A 17,311-nucleotide genomic window follows, 5' to 3' on the forward strand; every position below is an offset into this window, starting at 1 on the left:
GAATTGCAATCTTAGTCTCTGACAAAACAGACTAAATGTTAAAAAAGACAAAGAATGTCATTACATAATGGTAAAGGAAACAATTCAACAAGAGATAACTATTCTAAATGTATATGCACCCAATACAGAAGCACCCAGATTCATAAAGCAAGTCCTTAGAGACCTACAAAGAGACTTAGACTCCCACACAATAATAGTGGGAAACCTTAACACCCCACTGTCAGTATTAAACAGATGAATGAAACAGAAAATTAACAAGGATATTCAGGACATGAATTCAGCTCTGGATCAAGTGGACCTAGTAGATGTCTACAGAACTCTCTACCCCAAATCAACAGAATATATATTCTTCTCAGTGTCACATGGCACTTATTCTAAAATCGACCACATAATTGGAAGTAAAACACTTCTCAGCAAATGCAAAAGAACTAAAATCATAATAAACAGTCTCTCAGACCACACTACAATCAAATTAGAACTCAAGATTAAGAAACTAACTCAAAAACACACACTTTCATGAAAATTGAACAACCTACTCCTGAACAGCACCTGAGTAAATAACGAAATTAAGGCAGAAATCAAGAAGTTATTTGAAACCAATGAGAACAAAGAGACAATGTACCAGAATCTCTGGGACACAGCTAAAGCAGTATTAAGAGGGAAACTTATATCACTAAATGCCCACATCAGAAAGTTGGAAAGAGCTCAAATTGACACTCTAACATCACAATTAAAAGAACTATAGAAGCAAGAGCAAAGTTATCCAAAAGCTAGCAGAAGACAAGAAATAACTAAGATCAGAGAAGAACTGAAGGAGATAGAGACATGAAAAACCCTTCAAAAAATCAATGAATCCTGGAGGTGGTTTTTTGAAAAAATTAACAAAGTAGATAGATGACTGGCTAGACTAATAAAGAAGAGAGAGAAGAATCAAATAGACACAGTAAAAAATGATAAAGATGATATCATCACTGACCCCACAGAAATACAAACCCCTATCAGAGAATACTATAAACACCTCTAAACAAATAAACTAGAAAATCTACAAGAAATGGATAAATTCCTGGATGTATACACCCTACCAGGACTAAACTAGGAAGAAGTTGAATCCCTGAATAGACAATAAGAAGCTCTGAAATAGAGGCAGCAATTAATAGACTACCACACACTCAAAAAAAGCCAAGGACCAAACAGACTCGCAGCTGAATTCTACCAGAAATACAAAGAAGAGCTTGTACCATTCCTTCTGAAACTATTCCAAACAATTGAAAAGGAGGGACTCCTCCTTAACTCATTTTATGAAGCCAGCATCATCCTGATACTAAAACTGGGAAGAGACACAACCAAAAAAGAAAACTTTAGGCCAATATCCCTGATGAACATTGATGCGAAAATCCTCAATAAAATACTGGCAAACTGAATCCAGCAGCACATCAAAAACTTGTCCACCACAATCAAGTCGGCTTCATCCCTGGGATGCAAGGCTCATTCAACATATACAAATCAATAAACATAATCCATCACATAAACAGAACCAAAGACAAAAACCACATGATTATCTCAATAGATGCAGAAAAGGTCTTTGATGAAATTCAACATCCTTCATGTTAAAAACTCTCAATAAACTAGGTATTGCTGTAACGTATCTCAAATAATAAGAGCTATTTATAATGAATGCAAAGCCAATATCATATTGAATGGGCAAAAGCTGGAAGCATTTTCTTTGAAAATCGGTACAAGACAAGGATGCCCTCTCTCACCACTACTATTCAACATAGTACTGAAAGTTCTGGCCAGGGCAGTCAGGAAAGAGAAAGAAATAAAGGGTATTCGAATAGGAAGAGAGGAGGTCACGTTGCCTCTGTTTGCAGACAACATTATTTTATATTTAGAAAACCCCATCATCTCAGCCCAGAAACTTCTTCAACTGATAAGCAACTTCATCAAAGTCTCAGGATACAAAATCAATGTGCAAAAATCGCAAGCATTCCTTTACACCAACAATAGGCAAGCAGAGAGCCAAATTATAAATGAACTCCCGTTCACCATTGCTACAATGAGAATAGAATACCTAGGAATACAGCTAACAAGGGATGTGAAGGACCTCTTCAAGGAAAACTACAAACCACTGCTCAAAGAAATAAGACAGGACACAAACAAATGGAAAAACATTCCATCTTCATGGATAGGAAGAATGAATATTGTGAAAATGGTCATACTGCCCAAAGTAATTTATAGATTCAGTGCTATTCCCATCAAACTACTGTTGACGTTCTTCAGAGAATTAGAAAAAACTATTTTAAATTTCATCTGGAATCAAAGAAGACCCTGTATAGCCAAGACAATCCTAAGCAAAAAGAACAAAGCTGGGGGCATCATGCTATCTGACTTCAAACTATACTATAAGGCTACAGTAACCAAGACAGTATGGTACTTATCCCAAAACAGACATATAGGCCAATGGAGCAGAACAGAGACTTCAGCAATAACACCATACATCTACAACCATCTGATCTTCAACAAGTCTGGCAAAAATAAGCAATGGGGAAAGAATCTCCTATTCAGTAAATGGTTCTGGGAAAACTGGCTAGCCATATGCAGAAAACTGAAACTGGGCTCCCTCCTTACACCTTGTACAAAAATTAACTCAAGATGGATTAAAGACTTAAATGTAAAACTCAAAACCATCAAAACCCTAGAAGAAAACCTAGGTAATACCATTCAGGACATAGGCATGGGCAAAAACTTCATAACTTATTGACAACTGAATCTTGACCTATATATGGTTCTCTACAAATTAAAAATGGATAATATTGACTATACAAAGCCCACTAGCATTTGCATAAAGTTACTTCAACAAGTTTCATAGGTTTCATGCTACATAATTTAATGAATATGGCAAACACAATCAAATTTATTTAGCACCATTTCAGCTAAAAGTATCAGCTTTTAACACAGCTACACACACACATCACCACCACCACCACCACACATAATCAAACACCAGTATTTCAAACCCCAAAAATCAATAGCTAATTTACAAAATAAATACTGTTTTTGAAAGTAGTAGTAGGAAAGTTAGGTTAAAAAGCCATTGCTTGGAATTTTTCAGCTTAGATCCAAGAAAAATTAGCAAATTGAGAATTTTAAGAAAGACCACCATATTTTATTAAAGTTGGATGTGGTGCCCTTCCTATGCACCAGGAAAAGCATAATTTCTAGTTGTCAAAACAATGACTTCCTTGCTAGTTCAAGCTGTAGTTATACAGCTCTAAAGAAACATTAACAATTTATATAAATGGATTGAAAATGTGATTATTTTCTATTCAAATTAAAAATGCAAACATGAATACAATGTTACTTCAAATAATTAAGAAATTTTATCGTCATTAGCTAAGTAATGAGGCCAAGTCATCCCCAGTAACTTCCTGTGATACCAAAGGGAATGTATTTTATCTCTAAAGAAGCACAGCTGGGTCTGTCGCGAACTAGCAATGTGAAGGTGAACCCTTTGGCTTCTGGGGGATTTTATTTCCTCTGCTATAGAATTGAAGGACTTTGTTCAAGTGTCTTACAAAGACTTCTTGCTTTGCAAAGACATGTTGGGTGGAGTAAGAAGTAAATTTGTTAAAGGCATTAGGACTTTTTTTCTATCTTTATAACAGCATAATTCAGAACTATTCCACACTGTTGTTCTAGAAACATTTTTCTCATGGGATGCAAATGTAATGACTGACATTAAAAAGTCTGAAAATGAAGCATCAAACAATAAAAATGTGGTTTAAAGTGCTTGTAATATTTGGGTGAAAAATGGTGCACCACTACCAGTTAGAATATCCCACCTTTGAATTTTAAGAGCTAAGAATCTGAGCAGGGGAAAAATGACAAAAGCGATGCACTATTCATGCCACTCTTCTAAACATGCATTCAGTGCGCACCAATTGAAAAGTAAACATCTTGAAATACTACAAAGAAAGATTATTCCTTCCCTCAAACACCATACAAAAACCACATTATCTACACACACACACACACACACACACACACACACGCACACACACGTCTCAAATGAATCAAACAAAATAAAAAAGACCATCATGACTAAAAACGCTCTATGACCCAGCATGTTTTCTGTGTTCCAATGACGCAGGTGCCTTCTACCCTATTCTAATTGGTTCTTCTTTTCTCTCTCCATCACAAGAACCACTTTGTGGGTTTCTAGTTCAATGTTGTTCCAGGTATTTTACAAATCCTGCTCGCTTCAAAGTTACAGGGAACATCATTCCAGGCCCATTTATCTTGGTTATAAACAAGAACAACACAGTTTTCTCCCTGATAGTTGTTGGGTTCGTTGTCATGCCAGAATCTGAAAGAAAAACAACATAGATAGAGATTTATATGTATATATAGATAATGTAGATTAGAGGTGTAGATTAGATATAGATATATTAGGAGACAATTCAGAGAAATGTCCCTAGTGAACAGTTTAGAACTGCACTAATACTATACTCACTAGACACATGTAGCTGCTGAGCACTTGAAATGTGGCTTCTCTGAATTGAAATGTGCTTTAAGTCTTAAATGCTGTATTTTTAAGACTTATTACCAATAAAGAATGTCAAAGATCTCAGTAATAATTTTATAATGATCACAGGTTGAAATGATAAGATTTGGATATATTGGGTTAAATACATTATTAATACATTATTGAAATACATTTCACTTGTTTCTTTTTACTTTCTTAATATAACTAACAAAAATTTTAAATTGCACATGTGGCTTTGCATTATATTTTTATTAAACGATATTGGCTTCCAGAAAGAAAATGACAAGATTTCAATTCTCTTTCAAAGACAATTTTTATCACTTATGTTGTTTATCTAAATGTCAAACCTAAAACTATTTTTATATCATTTCCATGTTTTTCATTCTTTCATTATTGACACTGTACAAATAAGAATACTGAATATTTCATGGAAATTATAGGACCATTCTGGAACTGGGACATAGCATATAGAGATTACTCAACCTATTCTGGTCTCTCCTAACATTTTTATATCAATGTACTCCGCTTCAAAATGAATGTTTCTTGCTACCATCTTCTAATCTTTGCTTATAAATCCCCTTAGCCCACTCAATATACTCACACTGTGCGTGGGTTAAATGGCGTCTGGTCCACCCAGCGCCACTGACCTTTGGCGGTCTCATCTCTCAGTCCAAGGAAATAGGAAAAGCGTCTATCCAGAAATTGAGTAATAAAGTTCTGCATAAAAATATAAATTGTAATATATTTGCATGAATCAGATGATGGCTATGACATTGGAAAAAGAGGAAAGATGTCAACTAGATTACTGGTTAAGCACAAAAGCTCTGGCAATCAGATAGATCTGTTTTCAAATCCTGCCTGTAATGTTAGTAAGTGCTTCAATCTTACCAAACCTCCAGTGCTCTTGTCTTCAGAATGGACAACTCCACTACTTTATAGAGTTACTATGAAGATTAAGTGAGGTCAGACTTGCAACCCTTTTAGCACAATGATTAATAGGATTAGTTTTTTTAGGAGGTTTTGTTTTTAATATCACCTTCTTTAATTGTGTGCATATTTCATTAAATTCCATTTTATTCAGAATCACCAAACCTATAGATTGTAAAGCTATGGAGACAAAATCCTTGAGGAAACTATTAACCAAGAAAAAGTTAGAATCTGAGTCATGGTACATAAATGGAATCATATTACATGAGGAAATAAGTTTTAGCCTGTAAAGAATTTACCCTAAGATTTCTTTACTATCATTAGATCCATACATCTGAATTATTTTTCCTATACTTATCTTGAGAAGCTAGTTCAGTCCTGATTAATCATTCATTTATTCATCTACTAACCAAACATTTATCAAGACCTATTCAGTGTGCCTCACACTGCACAGGACATTGGAAGCGCAAAGGTGAGTAGAGCATGGTTCCAGCCCTCCACGTAGTAAGAGTCACTGGAAGAGATGGAGCAGTGAACAGACAGTTATAGTGGAGTGGAGTAAATGCCATGATCTCATTGTGCACAGAGTCCCACAGAAGCACCTCCCACTTAGCATAGGGAGGGGTAGAATGAGGAAGGTAGTTAGGGTAGCTTTCTGGAGGAAATAACATATGAATCAAATATAGAAAGACCAAAAGAAGTTGGCCATATAACAAAAAGTTGAAGAGGAAGAAAGGGCTTTCCAGGCAGATGGAGCGGATGAAAACAGACAGAGGCATAACAGGACAGAGAAATTCCTCTTTTTCTGGAAAGAGATTCAAACGAGCAGAGAAATTGATGTGATCCTCCCAACACACCTGCTCAGCTTCCGTGCTGATGGTCGTCAGATGGGCCCCCATCCCTGAACAGTTCCTTTCACTCTCAGCCCATGTCTTGTTGTCAGTAAGAGGAAAATAGCAGTTGGACTGCAAGGTTCTCCAGCCAACAGGACAACAGCTCCAGGTGCTCCCTCAAGTGAAAATTAAAGTGGAAATTGGTAACAAAAGAGTATTTCATCTTTAACAGATTGCATGACTATTCTACTACCTATATCCAATTAATATTTATGAGAATAATATCAAGATCACCAAAATTAATCTGTTCTCCTGCCAAAAGATCCTGAAAATTACATTCCTAAATATCTTCTAAACATAAGTACTAGACACCACATAATGACTACAAGAAAATGACAAAATATTATCTTAGAAGGCATGACTATTATTCAATGTTCCTACATCCATTGACTTTCATATTTAAAGTGTTTCCATTATGAAGCTTTTGCAGAATATTTTACCTAAAGGGGGTAAAGAACCTACTAAAACTCAAGCACTCCCCCATTCTCCCAAATGAGATGACAAATTCCACAATAATAAAAGAAATAAAGACATGTCAGCAAAGCTATATATTCTAGGAGGAAACTGTCTTTATGATATGTCTGAATCATGGGAAAATTGAATTTGATTAATATTACGTTTTGGATGTCAAAAATAACCCATCGATCTATTAAGCCATATTCTCCAGTTATTAACTGATTACAGTAATGAGAAATAATTCTATCTTAAGGTACTGTTATTTACTCCGATGCCAGATTCTCATCTTATGCTATTTTAATCTTTCCTGGTTCACTACTGACATTCCTTAAGTCGAATTATGAATTTGAACGAAAATGGAAATTAAAAAAGAAATTATCTTATGCTCTATACCTTCAGCACTTTTCAGTTCTGATTTCTCTTTGATGCATTTGAGTTTTTCATGGTGCTCTAACTTGTGCACTCCTGTGCCTCTCTTACAGTGGGAAAAGTTGTGATGAGTCACTGTCAAGGATAAAAGCAAGTTAGGTTTCTTTTGCTATATAACCACTAATTAGGGAAATAGGAGCTGACCTCCCTAACCTTTCTCTTACCCTGATAATTAAGGCCCTCATATTCTCTTTTCTTTCTATGCAGCTCGTTTGCTTCAGCTCCAGGTGAATTGGTTGAAAGCAACTGTTGAAAATTAATATTTTTATTATATTGTCCATTTTATGCTTTATAGGAGAAGTTTTGCAAACTTTTATGTGCACATGCTTGCAAGCATGATTTTCTGTCAAAATTTGTGTTAGAATAAGGGTTTTGGTGCGCACTGGGTTGTATGAAGCTTACGCATTTCTAAAATACTTTCACCTTGAAATATATAAACAAAGGTAAAAAAGGTGAACACTCCAGGTAACAACTACGTAGCTCAAGAAACAGAATATTGCCAAAACCCCAGATAGCCTTCACATCTCAAACGCAACTCACTCCCTCTCCTTTAAAGGTAGCCACTCTTGGCTTTTAAAGTAACCACTGTGCTTTGCTTTACAATTTTATCACTTACTAACATGTCCCCTGTTTTGCCTGTTTTTGTATGGCAAAACAGGGGACATGTTAGTTAAGTGATAAATCAGATTTGCCTGTTTTTGAATGACAATCATACAGTATGAATTCTGATTCTGTCTTTTGTTGAGAATTGTTTCTGAAATTTATCTATTTTGTTACGTGCCCTCTATAATTAATGGATTTTCATTGCTGTAAAGTGAACTATTGTCTTCATGAAATAAAATATACTTATCTATTCTATTAGATGTGTACATTGTTTCCAGTGTTTGGCTACTGTGAACTCTGATCTTCTGAGCATTTTCAACCATGCATTGTGGAGCACATAAGCATGTGTTTCTGTAGGGCACATACGTAGGAGTGGAACTGCAGGCAACAGGGTGTGAATATTGTAAACTATGATAGTGGTCAACTTTTCCAGAGTGATTGTAATGCTTAAACTCCACCAGAAGCAATTCATTAGAGGTCCATTTGCTCCATGGCATCATCAATCTTTGGTAGTGCCAGACTTTTTAATTGTTGCCATCCTGTTATGTTGGCAAAGGCGACTTTGAGTTGCATTTGCATTTCCCTGATAATTAATGAGGCTGGCACTTTTGTGTGTTTAGATTTCATTTTTCTCTCTTTTTTTGTTAGTACCTATTTAAGACTTTGCTGACATTTTTATTGTAAGTATTTTTCCTACTGGTTTGAAAAAATTTTTATATAATCTACACGTGAATTATTTATTAATTATATGCATTACAAGTATCTTCTGTGGCTTTTTATTTTCACTGTTACAGGTATGTTTTGTTGTACCATAACTCATTTTAATGTAGTATAATTTGTCAATGTTTATTTTCTAGTGCATTTTGTGACTTGTTTAAGAATCGTTCTCTACCTCAAGGTCATGAGGATATTCTCCCCTGTAGTCTCAGCTACTCAGGAGGCTGAGGCAGGAGAATGGCGTAAACGCGGGAGGCGGAGCTTGCAATGAGCTGAGATCCGGCCACTGCACTCCAGCCAGGGCGACAGAGCCAGACTCCATCTCCAAAAAAAAAAAAAAAGCTTTATTGATTTACTTTTCACATTTTGGACAATAATCCACTCTAGATTTGTTTTTGTATATAGTATGATGCAGGAGACCAATTTCATCTTTTAAATAATCAATGGGCTCTGCAACATTAATTGAACAAAACTGTCCTTTTCCGATATCTCTGAGATATCTTCTTTTGTTTTATATAAAGAGTCTTATATACATGAGGGATCTGTAACCGAGCTCTCCTTCGTTTTCCTCTAGTCTATTTGTCTTGCACCTATATCATATTACTTTAATTATAATTATTTTAGGTTTGATATCAGAAAGAATTTTTTTAATGGTGGTGATAGTTTCAAGGGTGTATCTTATCCCCCAAATTCAGATGTATACATTAAATATGTACAGGTTATTATATGTCAATTGTACATCAATAAAGAGGTTGAAAGAAAGGGGGAAAAAAAAGAAAGAGAGGGAAAGAGAGAGAGAGAGAGAGAGAGAGAGAGAGAGAGAGAACAATTCTTCCAACCTTGTTCTTTTCAAAGCCCATCTATCCGAAAGTTATTTTTCTGCTGCTTACTCTTTACTCATAAAATGTATCCCTTTGTAATCCCAGTCCAAATGGGGGGAAATTTACTACAGTAACCAACTTTTACATGTACAGAAAATGGTCTAAATTCCATCATTCAATCCCTATCACAAGGTAGCACCATTGAAAGACAGAAAGTCAAGAATGTAGCTCTGAATATTCAGCGCAAGACCCTGAAGATACCATCGATAAGTTATGCTAGGAAATATCAAGATACCAAAAGGCTTAGAGCAACCTCAGAAAAATTGTTTGGAAAAAATAATTCAAGAAGAGTCCTACTTTGGCTAATAACTTACCCAAACAACTTGCAATAAAACAGACACCGAGAAGTGAGATGAAAACTGTAGCAATAACCCAAGGGATCCACTGGGAATGCACGCCTCCTTCCACTAGCACCAAAAGAAAAATAGAGATTAACCTCCTCTCAGCTACAAGCTAGGAAAGCTAATTCTACCAAGAAGCAATCTAAAAATGAGAGTAAACAAAATATTTTAGATCTAGAGAAAAGCATAAGTATTTTTTCCAAATAAATCAATTTTAGAGCTTATTGATGAATAAATAAGAAAGAAAAATGTAAATTTTCTTGGTAATTTTGGAATAAAAAGAATTTTATAAGTAAGATACAAAACCCAAAAACCATTAGAATTGATAATTTTATTCCATAAAAATTAAAACTTCTACATAACACAAGCAATGTTAGAGTCAAGGAACATACACAAGGAAAGTCTTGTCATAATATTAATATGCAGACTGTATAAAGTATTTCAAAATCAACTAGAAAGCTGAGCAAAACTCTGAGCAGGAAATTTGCTGAAATTTTAATTTGCTGAAGTTATAAATAGCCCCTAGTCAAACAAAAATATGCCCAATCAGGGAACTGTAAACTACAAGATTGTGGTATAACTCTTCACACATCAGATTTTTTAAGTAAATTAAATACATGCAGTGTTGGTAAGGCTGAGGGGAAATAAGTGCTCTTGGTAAGAAAATAAATCCTGCTGCCTCGACTGTAAAATTAGGAATGCCTTTTAGAAGGATCAATTTAGTAACATTTATCCATTTTTAAATGCATTACATTTGCCACAATAATTTCAATTATAGGTATCTATTCTGTAGAAATAATTGAGCTTGTTTATGTTAAAAGATATTCATTGCGGTACTTTTCAAAATAGAAAAAACATACTGTAATCTAATATTCACATGTGTATTATCAATAGTGGAAATTCTAAATTATGGTCACTTCACACAATGATATTCTATATAGTAATTAAATAAGCATGTAATCAGTATATACTGTTGCAAAAAATCTCCGAGAAGTATTGTTACCTAAAAAGGTAACAATATTTTTAGGTAATTCAATAGGATCACGCTGTGATTACAGTTTGCCATGGTAAGGTGATGAGATAAAATAAAACTTTAATTTTAATTTATACCTTTCCACATTTGTTCTATATGTCTATCAAAAATATTATTTAATATTATCACAATACAAATCCACTGGTGTCACTGAAGTCAAACATAAAAATGGGACAATTAGAGCGTCTGATACAGCATAAGCCTAAGTGCGTTTTCTACATCTTCCTTTTCTCTTTTTTCTTTAAAAGAATCTTCTCATATTACTCTTTCTTTTCATCTTATTTCTCTTTCATATGTTTTATCTCCCCTTTTGGTCCAATCGACATTTTATGAAGAAGTTTCTGTTATCCAACTTATTTAACTCTACGTCCTTCCTCTTCATCAATGTCATTTTTATTTCCTTCCACCTCCTCCTCCTCCCCATCACCATCAACAATCTTTAAAACTACCGTCAATTCATATCTTTTAAATTAGTTATAAATCCTTCTGCTTCTTTGAAATTGAAAGGAGAGAAAGTACTCACGTTTACTTTGAGGTTTTTCTAGCCCCATTGTCTAATTAGTCTCTTGTTCAATAGTCAGGAGGGCAAGAACTTGTTCTATTTTTTTCCCCCAGAGTATATTTCTGTGGATAGAGGAATATATTCAGAAATACTTGAGATCGAACACCAATGTTACATATTCTAGTGAGATTAGAAAGTTCCCAATATAAGAAAGTTAACTCAAAAGAAGTCTTTTTCAGAGACTGGGGTTTCCTTTGATTCATTCCGGGAGATGAGGCAAAAAAAAAAAAAAAGGAAATTGAGAAAGCAATACCCAAAAACAGTACAACAGTTAGTAGAAACCCACAAGTATGTTGAGATCACTAGATCAGTGTGTAATGTGGAATTTCTCAATTTGTTTTTTTTGTTTTCATTAAGACAAAAAATTTAGTAACGCCCTAAAAAAATAATTGTTATGCCCAGTAAAAATTTAGTAAATATCTCCTCTTTTGTTATTCTTTTTGTGAATATTGTATTTTCAAAGACAGTTATATTCTTGAGGTGAGCTCTATACTAAAAAGTTCTCTGGACTGAATAAAAAGTTGAGTCTGAGAGCAAAAGATAATGTGAACAATGAACAAAAGCTTTTTTTTTTTTGAGACAGAGTCTTACTCTGTCACCCAGGCTGGAGTGCAGTGGCCGGGTCTCGGCTCACTGCAAGCTCCGCCTCCCGGGTTCACGCCATTCTCCTGCCTCAGCCTCCCGAGTAGCTGGGACTACAGGCGCCCGTCACCTCGCCCGGCTAGTTTTTTTGTATTTTTTTAGCAGAGACGAGGGTTTCACGATGTTAGCCAGGATGGTCTCGATCTCCTGACCTCGTGATCCGCCGGTCTCGGCCTCCCAAAGTGCTAGGATTACAGGCTTGAGCCACCGCGCCCGGCCCAAAAGCTTTTAAAGTACACATTGTGTGTCCATTTATGTGAAGACACAGCAACCTTTGTTTTAGACTTGACGAAGAGATGATAGAGCTGTTAATTAAATCCCAAGAACTTTCTACCTGAGCAAAAAGAGTTGTGTTAAGGCAAAGACAAAGAAAATGTAAGATTCTGTGCTAAAGACACCATCAGAGTCCCTGACTTCATTTATAGCACTGCTAGGGAGTGAATGTTTGTATCTCCTCAAAATTCATTTGTGGAAGCCCTACCCTCCAACGTCATGGCATTTGGAGGCCAAAAGTTTGGGAGGTAATTAGGTTTATTATGAGGTCATGAGAATGGGGTCCTCATGATGGAATTATAAGAAGAGACCAGGCTAACGAGCTGTTAACTTCCTGCGGGGGCGCAGGCTGTGCCCGTCTTCCTTGCTGTTGCTCTTCTCGTCAGAGAAGATGGCCCTGGTGACGGTGCTGAGGGACCTGCGGCATCTGTGGGCCTGCTTGCTGTGTTCACTGGTCAAGGTACTATAGACCAGTTTGAATATGATGGTTGTGACTATTGTGACGCAAATCTACAGATGAAGGGTAACTGAGAGATGGTATATGACTGCACCAGCTCCTCCTTTGATAGAATCATTGCGATGATGAGTCCAGACGACAGCTGGGTCTCCAAGTGACAGCGAGTTAATAACTTTAAGCCAGGTGTATATGTGGTGTCAGTCACTGGTCGCTTGCCCCAAAGAACCGTGCGGGAGCTGAAACGTCGAGGAGTGGCCTACAAATCCAGAGACACAGCTATGAAGACCTAGCAAGACGCAGGGCTGCCAGCATCTTTGCTCTCCACCTCCTGCCTCTGCTTACTCTTTGTGTGCTTGGGCCTTGGCTGCCTGCTGGGTCCTGGTCTGCCTTGTTTGTGCTCCTGTAGGAGGTAAGTCCTTTTCTCCTCCGGCCCAGTAGGGGACCTTGCGTAACATCCCATTTTTCGGCCAAGGTGAGTTATTGGTTTTAAGATAAAAAATTTACTACAAATTCTCATTTACTTAAATTTCCACAGAAATCCTGTTAGTGTCCCCATTTTGATTCCCCTAAGTTCCTTGTTCTCCCTCTGTAAAAAGAGAATGATTACACCCTGCCTGTTGACCTCAGGAACGTTGTGATTGTAGAAACGAAGCTATGGGAAAATTATATAAATATTAGAAAGAGAGAAACAGAAAAAAAAAGAAGAGACCCAAGAGTTCTCAAGAAGGCAGCCATCTGCAAGGCTACGAGAAAGCCCTCACTGGTAAAGTGGTTAATTTGACAGGACTCCGAGACCAAATTTACATAATTTGAAGGACACCGGGATTCATCACGGAAGCAACATGACCCACAGAGAGCAAAGAAAGGTGAGAAAGGACAGCTGCCCACCCAGGATTGGCATGGAACCAAAGGAGGCTCCCCACAATGGGAAAATGATGAGTGAGTGACAGTCCCTGGGGACCCACACTTCTGCCATGCTGGCACTCTGATCTTAGACTTTCAGCTATTAGAACTACGAGAAATAAATGTCTGTCTTTCATACCAGCCAGTCTATGGTGTTCTGTGATAGTGGCCCAAGCTCACTCAGACAAGTACGTAACAGCTTAGAGATACTTTAAGAAAGATTTCTACAATCTAGAATGTAGCCCTTTCCCTGAATTCTTCCCTAAACTACATATTACTTTAATTATATGTGTGTATATGTATTCTGCGATCTTGAGTGAACTACTACTTTACTATGTTAAATTGGAGATGGAAGGAGGTAAAATTATAAATTTGGCAATCCATATATTTTCCGGCACTGTTCAGTCACTACAAGAAGTATTCCAATAGCAACAATAGCACTAATGACAAACTCTGATATGCAACCCTGGAAACTAGATTTTTGGCTAAAGTAATATTTATTTCTATCAAAAGGACCTGGGACTCCTAGAGAATACATAAATCTTGCTTAGAACAGGAGAAAAATAGAATAGGTCTGGTACATTCTGTTGTTCCCAGAAAGTGACTATAATTTCAAAAATATGAGGGAAACTCTACTCTAGAAAGTTCTCTGAGCTGAATGAAAAGCTGTGTCCAAGACAGTTAAGATTACAAAAAGACAATATGAACAATGAGCAAAACCTCCATTAACCTTTGTTTTTGAGTTGAAGAAGACGTGACAGAGTTGTTAATTAAAAACTAAGATCTTCCTAGATAATAGAAATCAGGCTTGTTAAGGAAAAAAAAGAAAAAAGAAAAAAGAGAGAGAGCGATTCTGTAGTAGATACAATCTTTATCACAGGTAAAAGGTAAAATAGTTAATTTGACAGGACTGCAAGAACAAGTTTACAAAATTTGAAGGAGGACACTTTGGGATTCATCACGGAAGTAACATGAGCCACAGAGAGCAAAGAAGAGCAACACAGGACAGCTGCCCACCCGGGACTGGCATGGAGCCAAGGGAGGCTTCCCACAATGGGAAAATGATGAGTGAGTGACAGTCCCTAGGGACACACACTTCTGCCATGAACCTGTACAGTCCTGGGCACAGGAGATCCCCTTGACACTCCCCCAAGCCCTGCCCTCCACCAGGCCCGCACTTTTCCATGCAAGTTCATGTGCCTGCTACTCCTCACCAGGCAGCGCCTCCCGACCTGAGCTCCCAGCACAGCTGCCCCGCCCCGACTGAGGCACTTCAGCTGGCGGCAGCTCTGCATTTCTCTGGGGAGGAAATCCCAGAGACAAACCACAGGTTCTCTACACTGCCATGGCAGCATACTAGTCTTGCTGCTCTAGGGATGGGGAAGGAATAAAGAGACTGATCGCTTTCCTGGCACCTCCAGCATGCTACGGCCACCGTATGAGGAGGAGCCGAGTCTTTCTTCCCTGTAAATCCCTTGCCCTCTACTTTTTACCAGGCAGGGCCCCCCTCTTGGGCCCGCAGCATGGCATCCCCACCGCAGCTGAATATTCCCACTGGCAGTGGCTCTGTATCTCTCTAGGGTGGAGTTCCCAGAGGCCACTGACAGCCACTTTGCCACTGTCACTGCAGTGGTATCGCCCTTGCTAACCTAGGGCTAGGGAATGAACACAGACTCTGATTGCTTTGCTGGCACCTCCAGCATATGCAGCCACCATACAAGGTGAGCCAGTCCCTCCTCTCTGTGAGCCCCTGACCCCTGCTCTTCACTAGGCAGGGCCCTGGGCTTGGGCCCATAGCGTAGCCACCCCATCTCCAGCTGAACATGCCCACCAGCATCAGCCCTGTGTCTCTCTGGGGTGGAGTTCCCAAAAGCAACTGACAGCCCCTCTGCCACTACCTGCAGTGGTATCTACCCATGCTGCCACTAGGCCGGAGAAGGAACAAAGAGTCTCAATGCTTATGCCTTCAGAATGCCATAGTCACACTACAGAGGAGAGAACAGACTGTCTTCCCCATGAGCCTCATGCCCCTGCTGCTCTTCACCAGGCAGGGCCCCCTGGCTTGGGTTCACAATACAGCCACCTCACCCCATGCTGATCATTCTGATTGGCAGCAGCTATGCTTTTCTTAAGTGGAGCCCATGGAGACAAGTGACAGGCCCTCTGCCATTGCCACTGCCAAGGTTTCTGGCCCTGCTGCCTCCAAGCAGGGGAGGGAACAAAATGCCTGAGTTCACCCCAGAGCTGTGGTGAGCAGCCTGGAAATGCCAAGCCAAGATCTGTGGCCACTAATCTCAAGTATTAGAGAAGCCTACAATATCAGAGCTCTGAGACAGAGCACAGCTACAAATGTGAGGAAATACAGAGGAGCCACATGGATGATCAACAGCCTGCCTGCCAGTCATTACGCTTAGGCACCATCTATTACATCCCAGCCCAAATTTCAACAACAAAAATGCTTTGCTAACATACCTCCCTGTGAAACCAAGAACAAGAATTCAGCCACAAATAAAGATCCCATGCAAAGCCTCAGTCCCCTGAAAACATCCAGAAATGAAGCCAACTGACTATACTCAAATTACACCACAGTTAAAGGAACATCGGCCCACACAGATGAGAAAAAAACTGGCGCAAGAAGTCTGGCAACTCTAAAAGCCAGAGTGTCTCCTTACCTCCAAACAACCGCACTAGCTCTCCAGCAATGGTTCTTAACCGGAAGGAATGACAGGCATAAAAATCAGAATCTCGGTGACAATGAAGACCACTGAGACTCAGAAGAAAGTTGGAACCCATTCCAAGGAATCTAAGAAATCCAGTAAAACAATTCAAGAGATGAAAGACAAATTAACTATTTTAAGAAGGAACCAAGTTGAGCTGATATGGATGAAAAACTCAGTTCAAGAATTTCATAACACAATTAGAACTATTAACAGCAGACTAGATCAAGTTGAGGAAAGAATTTTGGAGCACGAAGACCAATTCTTTGAATTAATTCAGTCAGACAAAAATAAAGAAAAAAGAATTTACAAAATGAACAAAACCTCTGGGAAATATGGGATTATGTAAAGATACCAAATCTATAACTCATTGGTGTCTCGGAAAGAGAAGGAAAGAGAGCATGCAACTGGGAAAAAATATTTGAGGATATTGTCCTTGAAAATTCTAACTAGAGAGGTTGACATTCAAATCCAGGAAATTCAGAGAACCCCTGCAAGATACTATACAAGACAACGATCCCCAAGACACATAGTCATCAGATTCCCCCAGGTCAACATAAAAGAAAAAAATATTAAAGGCAGCTAGAGAGAAGGTGCAGGTAACATACAAAGGGAATTGCATCATGCTAAAAGTGAACCTTTCAGCAGAAACCCTATAAGCCAGAAGAGATTGAGGGCCTATATTCAACATTCTTAAAGCAGAGAATTTTTAACCAAGAATTTCATATTCAGCGAAACGAAACTTCATAAGTGAAGGAAAAATAGAATCCTTTTCAGACATGCAAATGCTAAGGGAATTTGTTACCATCAGCCCTGTCCTATCAGAGATCCTTAAGGGAATGCTAAACATGGAAAGAAAAGACCATTACGGGTTACCACAAAAACACATTCAAGAACATAGACCACTGGCACTCTTAAGCAAATACACAGT

At 38.0% G+C, this 17,311-nt stretch overlaps 1 protein-coding gene and 1 pseudogene across 1 annotated transcript; one reads left to right on the plus strand and one right to left on the minus strand.

The window, feature by feature from the left end:
• Positions 1-2,868: 2,868 nt before the first annotated feature.
• Positions 2,869-11,606, minus strand: CLEC4D (C-type lectin domain family 4 member D). Its single transcript, XM_001113566.5, has 6 exons — positions 11,350-11,606; positions 9,767-9,859; positions 7,216-7,326; positions 6,331-6,482; positions 5,148-5,263; positions 2,869-4,366 (listed from the first exon to the last, which is right to left on the minus strand). Exons 1-6 carry the CDS (start codon positions 11,375-11,377, stop codon positions 4,219-4,221), a joined length of 648 nt encoding a protein of 215 aa, XP_001113566.3. The 5' UTR covers positions 11,378-11,606; the 3' UTR covers positions 2,869-4,218.
• A 1,088-nt stretch (positions 11,607-12,694) lies between these two features.
• LOC107000760 (transcription elongation factor SPT4-A-like) lies at positions 12,695-13,050 on the plus strand (annotated as a pseudogene).
• Positions 13,051-17,311: the final 4,261 nt, after the last annotated feature.

This window comes from Macaca mulatta, chromosome 11 (genome assembly GCF_049350105.2).
Source record: "Macaca mulatta isolate MMU2019108-1 chromosome 11, T2T-MMU8v2.0, whole genome shotgun sequence".
Taxonomy (NCBI): domain Eukaryota; kingdom Metazoa; phylum Chordata; class Mammalia; order Primates; family Cercopithecidae; genus Macaca; species Macaca mulatta.